The 22144-nt window shown below is 39.2% G+C and overlaps 1 protein-coding gene across 2 annotated transcripts in view; it reads right to left on the bottom strand.

Annotated features, from left to right (window-relative positions):
* Nucleotides 1-22144, bottom strand: part of LOC128030738 (nectin-2) — a 59616-nt gene that overhangs the window by 10187 nt on the left and 27285 nt on the right. The window contains exons 4-7 of one of the 2 annotated variants that reach the window (XM_052618626.1): nt 21594-21890; nt 21190-21307; nt 17179-17327; nt 8453-12263 (exon numbers count right to left, since the gene is read on the bottom strand). In XM_052618626.1, the coding sequence (XP_052474586.1) occupies nt 11731-12263; nt 17179-17327; nt 21190-21307; nt 21594-21890 (1097 nt within the window). In that variant the 3' untranslated portion in view covers nt 8453-11730. Of the gene's footprint in view, nt 1-8452; nt 12264-17178; nt 17328-21189; nt 21308-21593; nt 21891-22144 lie in introns of those variants that run through there. The other variant, XM_052618627.1, reaches the window with a different exon arrangement.

The following is a 22144-nucleotide window of genomic DNA, read 5'->3' as shown; positions in this document are numbered from 1 at the left end:
ATTGCATTCTCGGAAGGTGGCATGAGTGTTTAAACCTGCTGGACCTATTTAATTCAAATGTTTTAAATAGCAAAAGATGACTTTTAATGAATGTGTCCTTTTGAGGATAATGTAACCAGTTAGCACAGCACGGTAATTTAATGTGAATGCAAATCATTTGATGAACGGAAATCACTGATGTAAGTACAGAATAGCTCTAGAAGGTAATTAATCTACTGATTGAATATTGACACCTGGATTGTTAGTCGATTGAATATTATTAACCTATTTATGTTCCTAAGACAAAATATAATAATGAAATTCTGCTCTGATCAAAATAGCCATTAATTTCATGCAGTGCAATCTGATGCAGTTCGAGGATAACTGTGATGTATTGGGAAATGGATCCAGGACCAGAAACAGAGATATGAACACTGCACAGGCTGATGGGAAAATTGATCAAATAGATCTCTTAGAGGAGGTCAAGGCATTTTCCGTTTGAGTCAAATCTTATGTCATTAGACTGACATACTGTATATAAAATATCTAATATAATATGTCAAAAATGTTATTTGTCTATATTTGTGTACATTGTAGAATCTTCACCCTATGTTGTTTCAGGAACAGTTAATACTGATAATTTCTATCAAAAAGTCTCTTTTTCATTCGTTTTCTATCTTTTCCATCACTGGAATAGGTTACATTTTAACTATTTAAAAATATATAAAAAAAAAATTATTTAAAATAATGATAATATTTCACAATATTACTGTTTTAACTTGAAAGCATAAGAGACTTCTTTCAGAAAAATTCAAATATCTTACCAACCTCAACATATATATATATATATATATATATATATTTTTTTTTTTTTTTTTTTTTAAGTACGTTCTTTGGGCTGACATGGTCACTAGCTGTCACTGTATTGAAAAGACTGAATCTTTTCTGTTCCACATGAAAAATAACAGCATGTGGGTTCAGAATGGTCATGATGGTGTAAATGAATACTGTTTTCTGGATAAACTATTCCCTTTTACATGAAGAGTAAGAGTTCAATGACTAAAATAGATGTGAACTGTGCCTAAATTACTAAGCATGTCTTTGATATTGTGATGCACAGTCCCCCTCATGTCTGGATGCTGGACTGGGCAGTGAAGTGTTACTGCAGTGGATGGTTTTGATGCGATATTGAGCAGTGGAGTGTATGTCTGGACTAGTTGTTTAGCGTAAAGGATAACAGTGGATGCTGTGGAAGTGTTTGAGCCAGTCAAGCAGAAGTGAGCAGCACTGAAGCTGCAGAAATGATCAAGACGAGGGAAGAGAGAAGAGAAAAGTGCGCTCTGCTGGGTTGTCAGATGGATTATTTCACAGCATCCCACACTCATTCATCCACATCACTTCATCACTATACACAACCTCTCCATAACGAAAGAAAGAGAGGGATGGGTGATATAAGAACAGCAAAGGAAGAGGAAGGGATAACAGGAGGTGAAGAAAAATACTGATGGGTCTTCAAACTGTTAAAAGTGATAGTTCTTAAGTGATAGTCTTAATGTTGTTTCTTCATTTTGGACCAGAAAGGAATTAATCAGTTGGTCCAAGTCATAAAAACACTATGAAATGCATTTCTCAAAAGTATCTTTAGATATGGTCACAACACTTGTTGTAAAAGTACACGTTTGAATGTGCTCTAACCTAAAGTTATACTGGGGTATGATGTAAGAGGGAACCCCTGATTGAATCAAACAAATGTTTGATTGATTGAACAACATGCATGTTAGATCAAGTAACCACTAAATTACAGAAAGAGTTGTTTTTTGTAGCAGAAGAACTGCTTCTCAATATTATTAACTCATCGTTATCTTTAGGTCACATCCCAAAACTATTCAAGCTGGCGGTTATTAAGCCTAAATCAAAACTAGATCCTATTGAACTGGCATTACAGACCATTTTAAATCTTTTCGATTATGTCTAACATTTTATAAAAAGTTGTGTCTGCTCAATTGTGCTCCTTCCTGCAAAACACAAAGATCTCTATGAATAATTTCAGTCAGATTTCAGGCCCCACCATAGCACAGAAACTGCACTTGTTAAAATTACAAATGGCTTGCTTCTTTCGTCAAAACATACTTGATCTTAGTGCTGCATTCGACACCAAAGCTCATGACATACTCATAGATCGATTACAAAACTATACAGGTATTCAAGGGCAGGCTCTAAGATGGTTTAGCTCCTACCTGTCCGATCGCTACCATTTTATTTACTTAAATGGGGAGTCATCTCATTTAACACCAGTAAAATATGGAGTGCCACAAGGATCTGTCCTAGGTCCAAGGCTATTTTCAAAACATGTTTTGAACATGTTGCCCCATGGTAATATTATTAGAAAATACGGGATGAGTTATTCTGATGATAGTCAACTCTATATTTAACAAGACCAGATGAAACGTCTAAATTATCTAAGCTAACAGAGTGTTAAAAATGTAAAAGATTGGACGGCCAATAATTTTCTCCTATTAAATTCAGATAAGACAGACATATTACTTATCAGACCACAGTACACAGAATCTCTTGGATTACAATGTGCAACTAGACGCAAGTACTGTTATTTACTCTACAGTCAAAAATCAGGGTGTTATATCTGGGTGTTATACAGGTGTATTAGACAATGCCCTTAATAGTTTAGCTCCTGCATACCTAACTAGCCTTCTACCACACTACAATCCATCACGCATCCTAAGGTCACAAAACGCTGGACATTTGGTATTACCTAGGATAGACAAAGTCCACTAAAGGAGGTAGAACTTTTTCGCATATGGCTCCCAAACTCTGGAATAGCCTTCTTGATAATGTTTGGGGTTCAGACACACTCTCTCTGTTTAAATCTAATTAAAGACACATCTCTTTGGCCAAGGATTCAAATAATGCATCTCATAATCTTGTACTGCAGTTATATCTGATCAAATGCACATTAATATTCTTTAGCTTGGGCTGAACTAATCAATTCTGCTTGTTAGAAACAGCAACTACGCTAATTACGTCTGTGTTTATTTATCTGTTTTTGTGTAACTAGGAGTTACACAAGCTTCAGTCTGCATCCAGAACACCTGAGAAGAGATGATGCTGACCACTCAGAGGACCTCAGTTGATGCTAACCCTAAAACAGCATACAGAACTAACAAATGTTACTATAAGTTTGACTGCAACAAATAATAATTGCTGTTAATAGTGTTCAACGTCTGTGTGATTACATCTTTAATTTAATTAATTAAATTTAATGTTCCATACATTTCTCTCATATGTACATTAAGTGACAGTCACCAGTCCTGTAGATTTGTATCGTGAAAAGCACTATACAAATAAATTTAATTGAATATGTAGATAAAGTGAAACAATGAACAAAAATAGCAAAGTACTGCTCAGATGCCATGTTATTTACAGGAACAATCTAACATTAATCTGATCTTGAACCAGCTAATTAGTAGAAGTTATTACTCCACCATTTGCGTGACTTTATTGACAGATCTATATTATTGAAGCAATGTGGTCTGAATAATGGATGCAGGACAAAGGTACTACAACAGTCATGACTATCTAGTTGATTTCTCTAACAAAGCTTTATACCATGGTAGTAAAGCAGTGAGCTATGTTGTTGAAACACTACCCAGAATAATTAGACTGGTTTGGTTCAAAGACTCCTTCGAAGACTATTATACAGTTCGCCAGACCTGTGGGCCACTTTCATAACACTTTTATGGTGCCTTTTTTAAGCTTAAAAGCTTCTGTCCCTATTAACTCTAATTGCATGGAATAGAGCGACCAGCATAATCGTGATTTTTTTTTTCTTCTATAAAAGAAGGTTTGGAACAACATGAGGGAGAGTAAATTATTAATCATTCCTTTAATCTTGCTCATAGATATACAATATAATGCGTTTTCAGTGTGTGGAATAGACCGTGCAGGGGTGCTTTGTGTATCAATATACAAGAGTGGCAATGTGTGCTTGCCTTTAGGAAGAGGGAAAAGTGTGTGTGTCTGTTCAGAATCCACTGAACACAAACAGTCATCCTCCTTTCATCTCAAACTCTGTTTTTGCAGGTGGGCCGTCTCTCAGGGGAGAGGACAGAATGAGTCAGAGACTACAAGACTATTTCCAATCGTTCTACACCAAAAAGCGAGAAAAAACACACACACTACAGTATATGATGAATATGTATGTATTTATGTATGCAGTTTTATTTGTATTTATTTTTTCTCTCACACAGAGAGAAAACCCTCAAGTCTGTCCTGTCCGTGTTCTACATTCACTCTGCTGTAGCTGCAGAGGTCCAGTCATCACTCATACCACCTGCTTTTTTCCTGTGACATCCCCAATGTCAGCAGGAGGCCAGGACTACTGCTGTCTTCTAGTTGTGTGAGAATGATCGTGTTTACGAGATGAATGCCACAATGCTGTAATTGCTAGTGGGTTTTTCTGGAAGCTCTGACTTTTTGAGTTTAGGGTGTGCCAATTTAAGGTTAGTGGCGTAAGCAAATTGGTATTGGTCATGTTGTCTGTACTTATGAAACTGTACTTATGATTATATTTATTTAGCAGTTTTGTACTTGCCTGTAATGGCAAAGCTGAGTTTTCAGCAGTCATTACTCCAGACTTCAGTGTCACATGATCCTTCAGAAATCATTCTAGTATGTTGATTTGAAAGAAATATTTATTATCTCAGCCGAAAACAGCTGTGCTGCTTAATATTTTTGTGGAAACCATGATGCATTTTAGTCAATTTAATTTATGGCAAAGCGAATTAATCCAAGTCTAAAAATATACATCGTGCATACTGGTGAATTTCTATTGCATAAACTCATTTCTAAGATTAATCACAAATGTATCTGTATTTAAATAGAGTTTGTCAGATGCGTCAAGGGAATAAGCGGTGCATTTATGTGTGTATAATATGCTTAAAGCATCAATTACACACCTATGTGCATCCTTTCTGCTTCATTTTGTTTCACAAACGCTACAAAACCTTTGTCTTTGTCAATAAGTGAAAAAGAAAGCATGGACATTGGCCATTGTTGTGGCCATTTATTTCAGATCTTAAATGCACATCTCATCATAATTACAACTTCTGAGCTCATAAGTGGAAACTTGAAGGAGCATACCTGACAGAAAGAGAAAAAAAAAGAGAGAATGAGACAAAGATAGAAATCTAACAGCCGAGAGCAGATAATGGTTACAGAGTCAACACAGAGTATGGTGTTACTATGGCTAACTGTCAGATTGAGTCTATATCATCATTCCTGCTGATTGATTTTGTTTTCTGTCCCCTCTAACACACGGCATCATCAACCAATCATTTCACTCGAATGTCAGTGTGTGTAAAAGGTCACTGCATCTTCTACCCATGGTAACAACCCCATCATGGAAGAGTGGCAAACCGAGCGTGCATACTCTCCAGTACTAACTGATCAATCATCCATAATCAAAGCAATTGATAAGGTCAGACAGGCCACCAGAAGAACCCCCGTCAGGCTTAATCTATCTATTCATCTGTTATCTAAGTGTGGTCGCCTCCGGGTGCCCACGGGAGACAAGGGATACCAGACGATCCTCACAGTCTGACAGCTCAGGGCAACACGGGTCAATCCAATCTCCCACTGAGAGCGGGTGCGTGCGCACACATGTCCAATTCACGGAAACACTACAGATGACGGAAGTGTCACGGCTTCAGGGCCAAATCACACCAGCACATCCTCGCTTTTCACTCGGGCCTTCATACCGCTTGCTTTTTCATCTCTCCTGACCCGTCCCTCTCCATGACAGGGAATAAAAACAGAGCCTTCGGACCAGACTCGTCGCTCGCTATTAACCATGTGAGGAATATAATGGGAGTTAAACAGAGTTTTACAAGCTTCTCTGTAATCCAGAATCTTGGCCCAGTCCATAATATATCAATATTCATTAAATATACATTTATAGCTTCTAGAGGGCAAAATACACTTGGCATGACTACTACTATTTAGCTGTAATAAAGAATAAAAATAGGATGCAAGGATGCATTAAATTGATCAAAAGTGACAGTAAAGACATGTTTAATGTAAAAAAAAAAAAAGTTTATTTTCCAATAAATAATGAACTTTCTATTCACCTAAGAATGCTAAAAATGTATTTTTCCACAAAATTGTTATGCAGCACAGCTGTGTTAAACATTGACAATAATAGGAAGTTATGCATGTACATTGAATAGAATGTGTTTGAAAATAGAGTTACTACAGTATATAAAATGGGATATGTAGTTTTGATGCACTGATGGTTTTAGCCCCAACCCATATCTGGTTATATCAGAATATGGATAAAAATAATAATAATAATAATAATAATAATAAAAAAACGGGTAATTTTGCCATTGTAATATAGAATTATAAATAATGGCTTCAATGGTCATACCTACTACTGACTATCCTGTGACTTGATGAAAGGCAGCAGACGGGGGGTGGGGGTGGGGGGAACAAATCAAAATCATGCTTTCAAGAGCTATGAAAAAGGAAGTTATCATTGGTAAACCCTCTATCATACTATAATGACTCATACTGGTTTGTTTGGTTAACAGTGTCATTGTGGAAATGTACTATGCTGTTTAATTTTAAGAAAAGGCAAGCAGTAGTCTGCTGGTCATGTGATCTCAGCATGGCAACCTCCATCAGGCGACCTGCTCCACTGAAAATAAATCATTTTTCATAAAGGTTCTGATATGAATGATATGAGTGAATGGACTAAATAATGCTTCCAGTCTTTCTAACATGCATGGTTGGAATGACATGACGGAGAGTAAATTACCAAAATTTTATTTTGATGTGTGCTATCCCTTTAAGGCTGAATCATTGAGGGAAAAAAGATGACAGAGGGCACCTTTAAGCTCACATCTGTGTTAGGCCGTGATTGTGTCTCAGGACAAGTGGAACACAACATTACACAGTAACATAAGGCTATTATCATGATACATTCAGCTAGTGTTGTGGGAAGAGAGAGATAGAGACAAACTAAGAGAGGAAAGAGGCATCTGGTCCTCACTCCAGGTTGCAACTCTGAGCAATTAGAGCAGGCAGATGGCTAAATGGCCGAGGAAGAAAAAAAAAAACCTCCAATTCCAAACGACAGTGACAAGTGTGCCAGGAGCAGCGAGATTCTGACCCCGTCAAGTGAAAGAGAAAGAGAGGGAAAGGGAGGAAAAGGACAGAATCTAGGGCACAGCTACTTCTGGAGGGAAACGTCTGTCTGTTGTTACATTAACAGGCACATTTCTATCAGGGTCACCTGCTAATGCACACACACACACACGGACAGGAATTCTACCTGCTGAATACCTTTATTATGACACCAACTCTTTCGGTTTCACTCCCCTCCTTTGCAAAGTGTGCTCTTGGTTAAATTTGAACCTGTTGAGATATGAGATCGGTTGCCTTTGTGTAAATAAAGAGGCTTTTTGGAGAGCCGAGTTCCTGTAGGGATGAGCTATGCTGAGACTGTCAACTTTACAACCTAAAGGAAAGAAACTGAAATACAAACTCAGCCACATTCCTGTGCTTTTTATAGTGCTTGGTTTTTTTTTTTTTCGTTATGTAGTTGCATGCGGTACATCTGACAGTTTGGCCAAACAAACAATAATCTAAAACTATGAGGAATTAATGACAAAAAAAAAAAAAATACTGAAGAAAATGTTTCATATGAAAGGTGTTTTGAATTTTTTGGGATTGATTTCATCAATAGAGATGAAACTATGAGCATCATTACAATGACTAATTAAAACAAACTACTGATGAAAATATCACTTCGGGGGAAAAAAAAACACCACCGCAAGATATTAATGCAATATTTTTTTTTTTTAAAGAAAAACACAATTACAATATAAATAAAACTCAGAAATGCAAGAAATTGTTTTTCATAACATAAAACTCTTGCATTTTTGAGTTTATATCTAGCAATTCTTATTTTTTTTACTATTCTGATTCTTATTATAACAGAACTAATGTTTGTTGGTGTGAATGTTAACATATTATCACACATGTTCACGTGACTGTGAATATGCTTTCTGTAACATGGAGAATAAATGCAACATTAAGCATTCACAGCATTGTATTGTTTTATCTTTGCCCTTTCATCAACAAAGCTACTAATTAATAATAAAACGGCATAAAAATTAAAATGTCATGACATGCTTAAGACAGAATGCAGTAATCAAAAATTGAGCTTTGTGTGGATGTGTTGTGTGGCTCTCTTGCGAAGCCCATTTAGCTCTATTTCAGCCGCTGGTGATATCTGTGACAGGTGACTTATCAACACACACACACACACACACACACACACACACACACAGCTAACTGAACGTTCACAACCCAGCCTGAAAAACACTGCAGGAAAAACAAACAAGAGGGATTTGATTGAGCCCCACAGCTTTCAGCACAAACCAAGAACACTGTCAAATATCTGTAAGACTTTAATAAGCAACCAAAAAAAATAAAAAAAGACAATATTACAAAGACAGACAACCGAAATAAAACCTAAAAGCAATGCAAGGCAGTAAAGCATTTAGTGGCATAGATGTGTTTTCTGTGTCCATGAGAGTTTTAGAGCGGTGGTCAACAGCACAAACACATTACAGGCACCAATAAATCACTCCGAATAAAAACTATTAAAGCACAGATCATTTAAATAAAAACAAGAGAGAAAAATAAACAGTAAAATCAAATCATATAAAACTCAATAACATTTTACAATATGGTTCGATATGCTTACACGAGTTAATGCATTAAGTAACAGACTATTGACATTTTTTACAGCATTTATTAATCTAAGTTAATGTTCAATTCTGCATAATGATTTCTAACATTTCATATAAATGAACATGCGTTTACTATGAACAATCATTAATTAAACAATAGTAGCCTAGATTCATAAAGTAACGGATTAATAAATGCAGTAAATATTACTGACGATAGCTCATGATACCTAATGCATTACAATTCCACCAAACTGAACCTTATAATAAAGCAGAACCAACTCAAATAAAACTATGTATCCTTCATGCTCGCAGAAGTGAAGTACAACACACAAGGATGTGACATCACCATTTAGCCTTTATGTATATCATGTTTATATATTTATACTATACTCGCAGGAGGGATGGTTTGTGTTGGGTGACATTAAGGCTTTTAAATGTGTGTGTGTGTGTGTTTACCAGTACTGTGGAACATCAAAACCAGACAACAAGGGACGACGACGACATTGAGGAGACCAGAACATCCCATATTCACAACTCCACACTCTCTGGAAATCTACTTAAACAGTCTCCCATCACAGAGGACATTTCCTTAATATTCTCAAGGCATCCGTTCCTTCATTACGGAATTCCTGGAGGAGACGTTGAGCTGGAAGGTCAGTGCGTTCTCCTCTAATGAGGAGCGAAAGCATTCTGCCTCTCAGAGCACGAGTGATGAAACCTCTTCTTTTACTCACACATTCACTGATTGCGGTCTGACCTTTCAATCAGGATGGAAACTGGGCAGCACCGAAGCCACGGCCTTATCTGTGCCAGACGGATCAGAGCGCATCAGACCACCCTTTCAGAGATGAAAACAACTTCTTTCAGCGCAACTGATCCAGACGAGGCACAAATAGGGTCACTGAATCAGGCTAACAACGCTATGGAACCCACTTTGCCCTCAGATGCTCGGGAACAGAGAGGGACAAACCAAGGGCAGCTGGTTTGACATGATTTAGAGGGAGAAAGAATATGTGTGTGTGTGTGTGTGATGTCCAGTTTAAATCACATTGTGTATGTGTGTGAGACCCTGAGAGACTTGAGGAATAACTCACTGCCCTCGAGTCAGACACCACTTAACACGCTGACTCACTCTCTCACACACACACACACACACACACACACACACACTACACCCGATAGAAAGCTTCCCCATGTGAACTTGTCTAAACTAGTACTGTTGATATTAGATTAGAGATGTAAATATGTGATATGTGCTCTCATACAGTACAGTATTGACATGCGCAACATTCGAGCTGGATATGCACCTCGCCCCGTCTCCGTATTTACAGTTAGAAGTATAGAGGTTTTTTTAATTTTTAAGAAAAATAAAATGTGTACATACAGTAGTTTACAATCACCTCACATCGAACAATAAGCACTATCTTTCACTCTTTCAAGAGCTTCTTCATTTTATTTCCCATTTTACAAGGCAGTGTATCTCCGCGGCTGAGAGGAATGACAACAAAACAAGAAAATAACAGTGAGATGTGAGCCGAGGTGTCTGAGGAGAGGTATATTTAGCTGTGTGGCCATGGTAACTCTGGCCATGGGTTAGAATTAGAAATATAGAATCGCTGTAAACACTTTACAGTTTTTATTCATTAGCAAGAGTTAAAGCATTAGGAATCATCACCGACTGACTTTTAACAGCATGTCCACAGCATTCATTAATTTGGGTTAATGCCAATTTTGATAGTTTTAGCATCTCAAGTTAATAAACTAATATCAGTGAGTGTATTATGAAAAAACATTAATAATGAACAATAGTATATTTATAAATTAACATGAACTTGGATTAATAAATGCTGTACAAGTATTGTTGGTTCATGATAACTAAAACCATATTAACAACCTGAACAATATTGGGAAGTGTTAAATATGTGGCACACCATCCCTTCGCAAGTTTAACTGTGACATATTACAATAAATTTAGTTGAATACTTAATGTCCGTCAGGGTTTAAAGTTCACTGTGAATAAGGATGTGACCCTGACTCGCTGTTTTTATTACTACAGCGGTCTGCTACATCGTTTTATGACTGAATGCATAAGGAAACTGTACAGGAAAAACAGGAAATAGCCCTGCTTGTACTCATCTTTTCCTGACTAAATGGATTGTGGGTGAGGATGAACACACCATTCATTAACATTTGTTTTGATTTGATTAGCCCCGAAAAACCAACTGATTCACTGGTGAGTCACGTCATGGGATTGAGATATTGAGTGCTGTATAATGAGGGAACTGTGCATGTCATCTTGAGACAGATGAGTGTGTGGGGATGACTTTACAGGAAGAAAGCCCACGGAGGCGTGGCTAGTCAAATATTAGACGTGAGTGTATAACAGATCAAAAGCACTGGGCACATTTGACTCTTCTTCAAAATCTACACAATACATAAGGATAGCTTCCATAGAAGACAAAGAGATGTAGGGCCGAGGAATGTGCTCCACCCAAACTCAACTCGCACCGAGTGAATCAAGTTTGAAACTGGTTTAAGTGTGAATCCAAGATCAATAAAAAAAAGAACAAGTTAAAACTATTACATAAAAGCACAGTGGATTTACTTACATAACTTCATGTGTGTGCATGTCATATATATATATATATATCGCGCAGCGTCAACATCTTTAGTTTCATATTACTCCGAATGTGTCACCATGACAACCAAAGCAATAATTAGGAAATGGAAGCCTGACAGTTTCGTATTTAGTAGTCTCTATTTACTTCACCCAATCCTCCAATGTTTTAATCTGTGCTATATCCAGCGTATTAATTCATCCATTCATTAACTCAATCCATCAATTAATCCTTCTCTCGTGGTATTTGATGCCGTAATTTGTTTTTACAATAAAATGAATATTCGTTAAGAGGAAGAAATTCAATCCTTCTGGAAGAGGTCCACGTACACCCTCCTAGAACCTCTTTCTGCTCTCCTCCTACACGTAGACTGCAGTCCGAGAAATCACAGAGCCGTCCCTCTGGGACTCCATGTCATCGTCTAGGTCATCGTTATGTGGGCGGAGCTGTAGGATGGGCCCACCCCCACCAAAATGATCGTATCGCTCGTCCTCTTCTTCAAGTTCATCGAATTTCTTCCTTTCTACCTCATCCATCTCTCTACTAAGCAGGATATCCTCTGCTGTTTGAGTGTGTGTGGTCTCGAGCAGAGCCACGCCTCCTGGGTGCATGCCCTGATTGGCCGTTTTCTCATTAAGCCCCATCTCTCCCCTGTAAATGGGCGTGTTGTTGTTTCCGTTGCCATTTTTGCTTGATTTGGCAGATCCAAAGAGACGGGTAAAGGAGTCATAGGGAGCACCGGTTGGCTTGCCGGTGCCACGGTAGCCATGCTGTTGGCGGCGATTATAGAATACCAGGAAGTAGATGAGGACCGCTAACAATGAGATGGCCAGAATACACGCGATGATCACGCCGGCAATCACGCCCGCATTTGAGGAGGGAGGTGCTTGTTCTAGAGACAGAAAGGTTAAAAGAGAGAGAAAAGGAAGAAGAACAGAATTAGATTAATTGAAAGGACATAAGTCAAATGTTTAAAGACCCAATGAAATCAAAACTGAAATGTGTGGCTTAAAGTCCATGTGTATAATTCAAAGCCACCTGAATGTTAGCAGACTCCTGTACGAAACAGATTCTTGTCCAATCAAATGCTCACTAGAATAAAAATGACTTGCAAATACCAAATCATGGCTCATGATTGATACAAGTCCTTTGATATGTCCTATGATGGTGTAAATGTTAATTATTTTAACAACAAATAATTCACTGAACCAATTCGTAAACAGACATAAACAAATCATAAGACCCTTTATTAGAACAGAAAACTTTATTCTAGTATACATATATTAGAAATTAAGAATTCTCATAACCCTTTTCCTCTACTTGTTGTGAACAAGACACACATGCCAAACTGAACAAACTACATGTCTGTCTCATTCAGTTGGTCAGTAAACCCTTGTTCCCAAAAAAAAAAGCATTAGTCAATTCAGTTCGTTCATATGATGACTTGTTAAATGAGTCCCCCAGAGTCTTTTTGAGACCCAAAACTGTGTATTTGTTTAGTAACGTAAATGACACGGAATCATTCACGCAATAGAAAATATGTGATTTCAACAGGCAAAGGTGATTTTATGGGATCTTTACAAGACAGAAAAAATATTTCTAGTTCCTCACACAGTCTGTGTATGAATGCAAATGTGTTTGTGTGTATGCACGTGTATGTTGAATCATGTGAATGTATGTCAGATGGTGACATTTGTTCTATTCCTTAAGGGCAACAGTTTACCATAAGGTCAGTTTGCAGCATTCACACTTACAACTGAACAACAAAATATGGAAACAAGGCACTAGCATGCACCCTCACATAAAACGGAAAATAGAGGATGATGGACAAAGAGACGGATGGCGGACAAAGAGACGGATGGCTGGTTGATGGATGGACAGATGGACGGATGAGAGGAAGGAAGGCGTAAAAGAGAAGGCTGGGATTGGCAGGGGGAGACAGCAGACAGACTCATCGGCCTTGAACCCACAAACACAACAGTGCACAGCTTCTTTCTCAGTGCAGCAAATGCGTGTATAAGTTTAAATGAGTGTGTGAAGACGTGACTAGCATTGCTGAAGGAGAGCAGTGCATGTGTTAACACCCAAAATAAACAACATCATCATCATCTCAAGCCCTTACATTTCTCATTGATTGTCATTGGTTTTTCTTGCAGAAACAACAGGAACACAATCACGTCTGACTGCCTCAGTCGCCGTGTCCCCGTTAGCCACCCACTGTGGCGTACTCCTCGCTCATACACATACACCTCTCCCTCCCACTGTTTCAGTCAGAGTGAGCATGCTATTCTGATCTTTGAGTCAATCTCACTGCCTGCCCGAGTCCTCTGAATTATACATGACAGTCTGATCATATAGCGGCCAGACACACACCCACGGATCTACATGGCTCCATTATCGGAAGATTTCACACATACAAACAGTCGCATAGGAGTTCCTGTCCATGCCGAAGCCCTGTCACAATGCCAGGGTGTTGGCACACGACTAAAATGGCGCTCTGAGTAGTTTACAGCAGGCTGCTACCTTGTCTGAAGTTGCAACGATGTTCAGAGTGGATTCAAGAGAAGACAAAGACCAAGAAGTGCCAAATTTCTCATAAGCAATATTTAAAATCAAATATTTAATAAATATTAATCTACTGTTTGACTAACTAAGCTGTAATCCAAGAAGATAGTTTTCTAATTCATTGAATTATAGAATTCATCCATGCATGCGTTTCATTTTTAAAAATTAGTTCTTCTTTTTTCATCAAAATTTCATATCTTGACCTTCCAGTGACACGGCAGACTTCTCTCTGGTGTCGTATGCCGGATTTCTCCAATCGTTTAGTCTGCATAAGCCATGCCCCTTTTACAGTCGACTGCAAGCTTTCACATTCAGATCTGATTCCATTCCCATAAACAACTGAATGACGGCACCAAGTCTGCAAACTATATTTTTACCTATAATCCATTTCAATCATATGCCTTTCACATAATACCCCTCTGCTTTGGTTAAAAGTTACTTAATTTAAAGGGTTCAAATTATCCAAAAATAAAAATCCTGTCATCAGCCTACCCATTCTCATGTTTCACAAAAGAAACGAAGTCATACAAGTTCAGAATGACATGACAGTAACAATTTTGGTGGAAATATCCCTTTAAGCATGAGCAACAGTAAGAGTGATACTCTCCTTGTGAACAGCGCTAATTATATTGTATTACCACTAATGTAGTCTCTTTATCTTTCTCTGAGTACTGGCAGTATATTAATAAATGGACATATTAGCGCTCTGAAAGACTCAAAGTGAATGGCTGAGTGGATGAATGAAACTCATGGAGCCTTCCCAGACAGACAAGAGGGGAAAATGTCTCTGAATGCCTCACATTTTATTTAATTTTATTTTCCTGTCACACCATTGGAAAGAAAAGAGCAGGACAAGCAAGGGAGGAGAATTTTTTTTCCATGACAGCTGGATGGAGAACATGACAGAATCTCCAGAGTTGAAAATGAATGATGGAGCAGAGAGAGAGAGAGAGAGAGAGAGAGAGAGAGAGAGAGAGAGAGAGAGAGAGAGAGAGAGAGAAGTGGGGGTTGAATCTATGTTAGCCTGAGAGCAACATGAGGCACAGTGTTGAGAAACGATTAGGATTCGTAGTTGGATTCCCGGCACTGGTTCCAGTGGTGGAGCTACAAAACACGCTTCAAGGTATCTCTGTTCTGCTCTCATGCTTCCAGGAGGAACACAGAGACCAGATCTGTGCGGGCCACCCTTAGTCACCATGGAGATGGTTACCAGGGGCGAAGACAGCCAGACTACTGAGAAGGTAGTGGGCATTTCATGGCTGTCAAAACGGCTGCACTTAAGCAGAAGCACTCCACAGCTACGTCCCGCAGCGCTCCACAGAACATATCTCCTCTCGCACCTGATTCCTACATTATACCCCGTGAACACCAATCAAAACACAACACATTTTGCCTGCACATGCACAGCACATACTGGCTTTGCATTACAGCACTGATTAGCATTTCCTTTCCACTCTTCCTTTGACAGGAGGATAAGAGGCCGGGAGCTGAAACAGCAGTGACTTACTTATCCTCGCCGAGAGCCTCTTTTGTGAGGAGATGGTGGGTAGCAGGTTTGGATGGCACAGAAGTGGTTCAGGCGAACAAAGCAAGAGAGTTTGGAGCGAAGAGGATGGAAGTAATGGGAGCGGAAGAGGGAGGAGAGTGAGAGGATGCACGTGCGATGGGAGAGCCGTAGGTTCCCAAGGGGGTTGGAATGCCACCAGTGTTCATCCGCTCCACCCTCCTCTCTTGGTTCCGTCTCTTCCTGCTCATCATTTTCTCATGTTTTCTTTCGGTGAGAATATGGGAGGAACCAATAGAGGGGGGAAGGCAAGATGTTGTCAGTTTTGTGTTTGGTAGGGGAATGCACGTTTTCCAAATGAGCAACGAGCAGCCTTCAAGCCACACTGATCTGCAAGGACACGTATGTGCAGGAGAGAGAGAGAAAAGAGAGAGAGAGAGAGAAAAGAGAGAGAGAGAGAGAGAGAGGATAGCGAGGCAAATGGAGGAAGGTAAAAAGCTTTTAAAATCCAAGTTGTGAGAGAAAAAGCACCTTGCCTCCACATTACCTAAGAGTTATTATTCTTGCTCCGCACTAGAGCAGCTCAATCCCTCTGCAGTCAACCATGTGGATATTTTATTCCATCAGCCTGTCACAGGACATCAGAATGGGCCACAAAAAAGCAAGGAGAGGACAATTTTGCATCCCATGACACCCATCAAATGTACTGTAGTGGTCGCTATAGCTTGAAACACTGGGACAGACACGAGGAGTCACAAAGCCAACCCACACCCACCAGTGATAATACAGTCCAAAAACTGATTAAATAAAAAAAAGTGTCTAAAATTTATTGCTTTTCTCAAAGACCAGAAAGACTACATTTTTAAATTGAAATGTAGAAAGAATATAATTGATTTATATAATCCAATCATATTATGTCGGGTTAAGATACCCTCACTTGAAATGAAAGACCTAAAGATAGGGGTTCAGTATGTGTGTGTGTGTGTGTGTGTGTGTGTGTGTGTGTGTGTGTGTGTGTGTGTGTGTGTGTGTGTGTGTGTGTGTGTGTGTGTGTGTGTGTGTGTGTGTGTGTGTGTGTGTGTGTGTATATATATATATATATATATATATATATATATATATATATATATATATATATATATATATATATATATGTATGTATATGTATATGTATGTATATGTATATATATATATATATATATATATATATATATATATATATATATAAAATTTCAGATTAATGCTGTTCTTTCAAACACGTGACTTCTTTTAAATGTATGACCCAATGTGTGAGAACATTTACAGACACTGTTCAACACCACCCAAACACAGCTGCACTCAACCTCACCCAAACACAGTCACACTCACGCTCCTCTCTTTGGAAAGCATCCATCAGAATATTATGGGAACTGTGTGTCATATTCAGACATGTTTTTCCAGATCAAGAAAGTCCCAGACTAAAATAAAATTCACTATCAGACACTATCAGACTAGTCAGGAACAGCTGAAGGCTGAGGGATGACAGTGTATGCAGGGAGTTCTTGAGAATAAATAGTGACGAACAAAACGCATACAGATGAGAAAAGTGCCAACAAACTGCCTTCTGTCTGAACTGTAACCCCTTGCTTGTCTGAAATGAACTCTTATTTTTCCAACTACTGCCATGTCACCACCTCACACTCACCCCAGTGGAAATGTGTGAGGAACCTGTAATCAAATACTATACAGACAGACTCACCCCTCACGAAGACGGAGATCTGATCTCTGCCGTACCCCAAACGGTTTTTGACCTCACAGATGAAGGTGGTGTTGAGGGTGTCATCCACCTTCTGCACAGCGAGCCGATTTTCCTGCACCTGCACCGTTTCGGGCATCAGTCCAGACAAACTGAGGGACAAAATCCAGACAATATTAGCACAGCGTTTCTGACAGAACTGGTGGACATCTTATTCTGGCCAAGAACTGCCCACTTAGGCAGAAGTGGTCACCTGACTGATCTTTTGTTTTTACACTGCCTTTAAATGCGAGTTTATCTTTAATTGTAGGTACCACAAGAACATCCTGACATTGAAAAAACTGCACAAACGTGTCTCCAGAGATGTATAGTAACGAAGTAGAACTACTTCACTACTGTACTTAAGTACTAAAAGGCGGTATCTGTACTTTACTAGAGTATCATTTTTTTCTCCTACTTCCACTTTTACTTCAGTACATATTTTCGCAGAGTTTAATACTTTTACTCCGATATTTTTTTATGTGCTGCATCGTTACTCGTTACAATTATAATAATGTTACGAATCATTCCATTACAAACCACTGCCAGAACTGTAGATGGCATGGCAGGTTTGATGAAGCTGGCACATCATTGAGCGAATCAAGCGAGACTGCGCGTGCTGACTGAACTGCTGTGAAGAGAGAGATGAACACCGAGCCGAGCCAGATAATGACTCGTTCACGAGTCAAGAACCGGTTGCATCGGTTTTCGGATGACCAGTAACGTTAGTTCTTTCTGACAGTTCGATTCAATAAACCAGTTGAAGAAAACAGTTCACCGATTCTTTTGCGCTCGATGCAATGGCGTCATTGGCGTTGACTGCACATGGGCTCATAACATTAACACAGAATCAGTTCAGAATCAATCACCAAAAGAATCAGTTCGGTTCCAGACGCTCTGTGTGTCGGTTTGCTTCACGCTAAATCACACATGCGCAGTATCATCAGCTCATCAGTTCACGAATCGGACGCGTCTGACAGAACAATTCTTGACTCGTGAACGAGTCATTATCTGGCTCGGCTCGGTGTTCATCTTCAGTTCTCTCTTCACATCAGTTCAGTCAGTGTCAGAGATGTATAAAGTACTAGAGACCCATACTTGAGTAAAAGTACAAGTGCTCTATCAAAAAAGTGACTTGAGTAGAAGTTGAAGTGCTCTTTAAGCACCACACTTAAGTAGAAGTACTAAAGTATTCAACATTTTTTGTACTTAAGTATTGCAAGTAGTCTATTTTAAAATTTACTACTCAAGTACTGAAAGTAAAAGTAGAAGTATTGTGTTATGTAGCTATTAAAGAAAGTAGTCAAAAGTTTGAACATATTGTTTTTACTATTTCAAATGATTAACCTAAAGGACAATCACAATTCCTTTGACTGTAACTTCTTGTAAACAAAAAACAGTTACTAGGGTTAGTTAGCCCAATTTGCAAAATTATGTCATTAATAACTTACCATCATGTTGTTTCAAACCCGTAAGACATCAGAGGGTCATTTAGAATTTTTTGAAGCATCGAAAATGCATTTTGGTCCAAAAATAGCAAAAACTATGACTTCATTCAGCATTGTCTTCTCTTCCGTGTCTGTTGTAAGACAGTTAAGATGAATTAAGCTGTTAACTTGTTTAATGTGTCTGACACTCCCTGAGTTAAAAAAAAAAACCAATATCCCGGAGTAATTCATTGACTCAAACTGACTGAACTGCTGTGAAGAGAGAACTGAAGATGAACACCGAGCCGAGCCAGATAATGACTCGTTCACGAGTCAAGAACCGTTTCTGTCAGACGCGTCTGATTCGTGAACTGATGAGCTGATGATACTGCGCATGTGTGATTTAGCGTGAAGCAAACCGACACACAGAGCGTCTGAAACGAACTGATTCTTTTGGTGATTGATTCTGAACTGATTCTGTGTTAATGTTATGAGCCCAGGTGCAGTCAACGGCAATGACGCCATTGCTTCGAGCGCAAAAGAATCGGTGAACTGTTTTCTTCAACCGGTTTATTGAATCGAACTGTCAGAAAGAACTACCGGTGATCCGAAAACCGATGCAACCGGTTCTTGACTCGTGAACGAGTCATTATCTGGCTCGGTTCGGTGTTCATTTCTCTCTTCACAGACAGCAGTTCAGTCAGCACGTGCAGTCTTCTTAATCGCTTGATTCGCTCAATGATGTGCCAGCTTCATCAAACCTGCCATGCCATCTACAGTTCTGGCAGTGGTTTGTAATGGAATGATTCTTAACATTTTTATAATTGTAACGAGTAACGATGCAGCACATAAAAAAAAATATCGGAGTAAAAGTATTAAACTCAGCGAAAATATGTACTGAAGTAAAAGTGGAAGTAGGAGAAAAAAATAATACTGTAGTAAAGTAAAGATACCACCTTTTAGTACTTAAGTACAGTAGTGAAGTAGTTCTACTTCGTTACTATACATCTCTGGTCAGTGTACTGTTTGAGTCAATGAATTACTCAGTCCGGGATATTGGTTTGTTTTAACTCAGAGGGAGTGTCAGACACATTAAACAAGTTAACAGCTTAATTCATCTGTGGATTAATGCGCATTGGAGACGCGAACTGTTTAAAACGATTCCGTTCGATTTGGTGGACTGTTTCAAAAAGATCCGGTTTACATCGAATGATTCGTTCGCGAACCAGATATCACAAACTGCTTTGTTTTTAACTGTCTTACAACAGACAAGGAAGAGAAGACAATGCTGAATAAATTCGTAGTTTTTGCTATTTTTGGACCAAAATGTATTTTCAATGCTTCAAAAAATTCTAAATGACCCTCTGATGTCTTAGGGGTTTGAAACAACATGAGGGTAAGTTATTAATGACATCATTTTGGGCTAACTAACCCTAGTAACCGTTTTTTGTTTACAAGAAGTTACAGTCAAAGGAATTGTGATTGTCCTTTAGGTTAATCATTTGAAATAGTAAAAACAATATGTTCAAACTTTTGACTACTTTCTTTAATAGCTACATAACACAATACTTCTACTTTTACTTTCAGTACTTGAGTAGTAAATTTTAAAATAGACTACTTGCAATACTTAAGTACAAAAAATGTTGAATACTTTAGTACTTCTACTTAAGTGTGGTGCTTAAAGAGCACTTCTACTTCTACTCAAGTCACTTTTTTGATAGAGCACTTGTACTTTTACTCAAGTATGGTTCTCTAGTACTTTATACATCTCTGCGTGTCTCCCAGAACTTGTGTCAAAGCCAGCCAATCAGAATAGAGGGTGCCAGATGTGTGCAGTATGCATCAGAGGGTTCATGAATGGAATAGATGGTGTGTGTGGGCATTATCTTAAGTCGGGTGCACGCTGTGCAATTTTTTGTGTTTTGCATTTGTTGTTTGTCAGACTGTACAAGATGATCTCAAATGGGCCAAGCCAAGACTTTGGTCCCAGTCTTCCAGTTGAATTTCATAAGAGCCCTCAAACTGCATGACAGTTTTGTACAACTTTTGACACGGATAAAACTTTGTTGGAAAACAAGGTTCTGTGCATAGGCCAGAGGTGTCCAATCCTGCTGCTAGCGGGCCAATGTTTTGCAGTTTAACTTCAGTCTGCCCCAACACACTTGCCTGGAAGCTTCTAGTAATCCTGAAGACTAGGATTAGCTGGTTCAGATGTGTTTCATTAGGATTTGAGCTAAACTTGACTGGAAGGCAGCTCTTTGGGAGCAGGTTTGGACAATGGTGAACACACCTGAACCAGTTTATAAAGCTCTTCAGGAACACTAAAAACTTGTAAGCGGTTGTTCTGGAGCTAAACTATGAAAAAAAGGGGGCCTCACGCAGAAGGATTGGATAACCCTGCATGAAACAATCAAAGACTGGACATTTTGCTCCATTAAAAGTCTTTTAAAATCTTTGAAAGACAGTAAAATGCTGCAAACAAATCTAGAGTGTGAACCTCGCTTAAGGGTGAGACTATTCAAAACTGAAAGCGAGAAGAAATGCTCACGTTTTCCAGGTGACAGTGGTGGGGCTGGGGTTTCCATCTGCCTGACAGGTCAAAAATGCACTGGTCCGACCCCTGTACCAGTTGTTGTCATACCCTACGATCTGCACCCGGGGAGGATCTGACAGAGAGAAAAAGAGTAAATCGAAGGATCAAATTACTAGCCTTTTAGAATGAGTTTAGCCTAGCTTGTGTTTCTGGTCCAAGCAGCACTGTAAAGCCTCAGGGTAATTTGCTTGACGGCCGTTACTAATGTCTGGCATATTGTGTAGACACATTACTGGCCTGGACCAATAGAGACATGACTCACTAAAGCGATTCTAAGCTATAGCAACAGGGAATGCTTAGCGTAACAGCCTTTGGATCAGTGGTATCTGGAGTATTTCATGGTCTGGCTGAAATCTTACATTCAACAACAAGTTTCATGGGGAAGGTCTCCGGTTGGGTCATGGTACGGTGTGACACCACGCAGCTGATGTCTTTGCCATTATCCGACGGCTGTGGAGCCAGCATGTAGACACTCTGGACGGTGATCGTATTATCAGGATTTTTCGTCTCAATCGGCGTCGTCACATTTCCGTTAAGCGCTGTGGACCAAGAAATAGTCGCTGCCGGACGGCCATTGGATGATTCACAGCGCGCCACGATGACTGGGGTTTTGCCGGCGGGAACTGTGACTTTTGTAGCTAAGTTCTTCGGTTTAGCTGTGGGAAAGAGAGAGAGTATGACCTTTATTTGATGCTATAATGTGAAGGAGGATAAGGGGAAGATGAGAGGAGGAGGGGAGGAAGTGGAGACGGGAAGATCACAGCTCTGCTTGTTCTGCCACACGCTAGCACAGCGCTCACATTGTACTCACGTTTCACTCTGAGAAAGACATCAAAGAGAGGGAAAAGAGAAAAGCAGGGGAGACGGGGAACGACAGGGAGGTGACGAGCTCTCAGCATGATAAGCAGGC

The sequence above is a fragment of the Carassius gibelio genome, chromosome A16, assembly GCF_023724105.1.
Source record: "Carassius gibelio isolate Cgi1373 ecotype wild population from Czech Republic chromosome A16, carGib1.2-hapl.c, whole genome shotgun sequence".
Taxonomy (NCBI): Eukaryota; Metazoa; Chordata; class Actinopteri; order Cypriniformes; family Cyprinidae; genus Carassius; species Carassius gibelio.
Note: the sequence above shows the minus strand (reverse complement) of the source record. Positions and strands in the feature narration are given on the sequence as shown.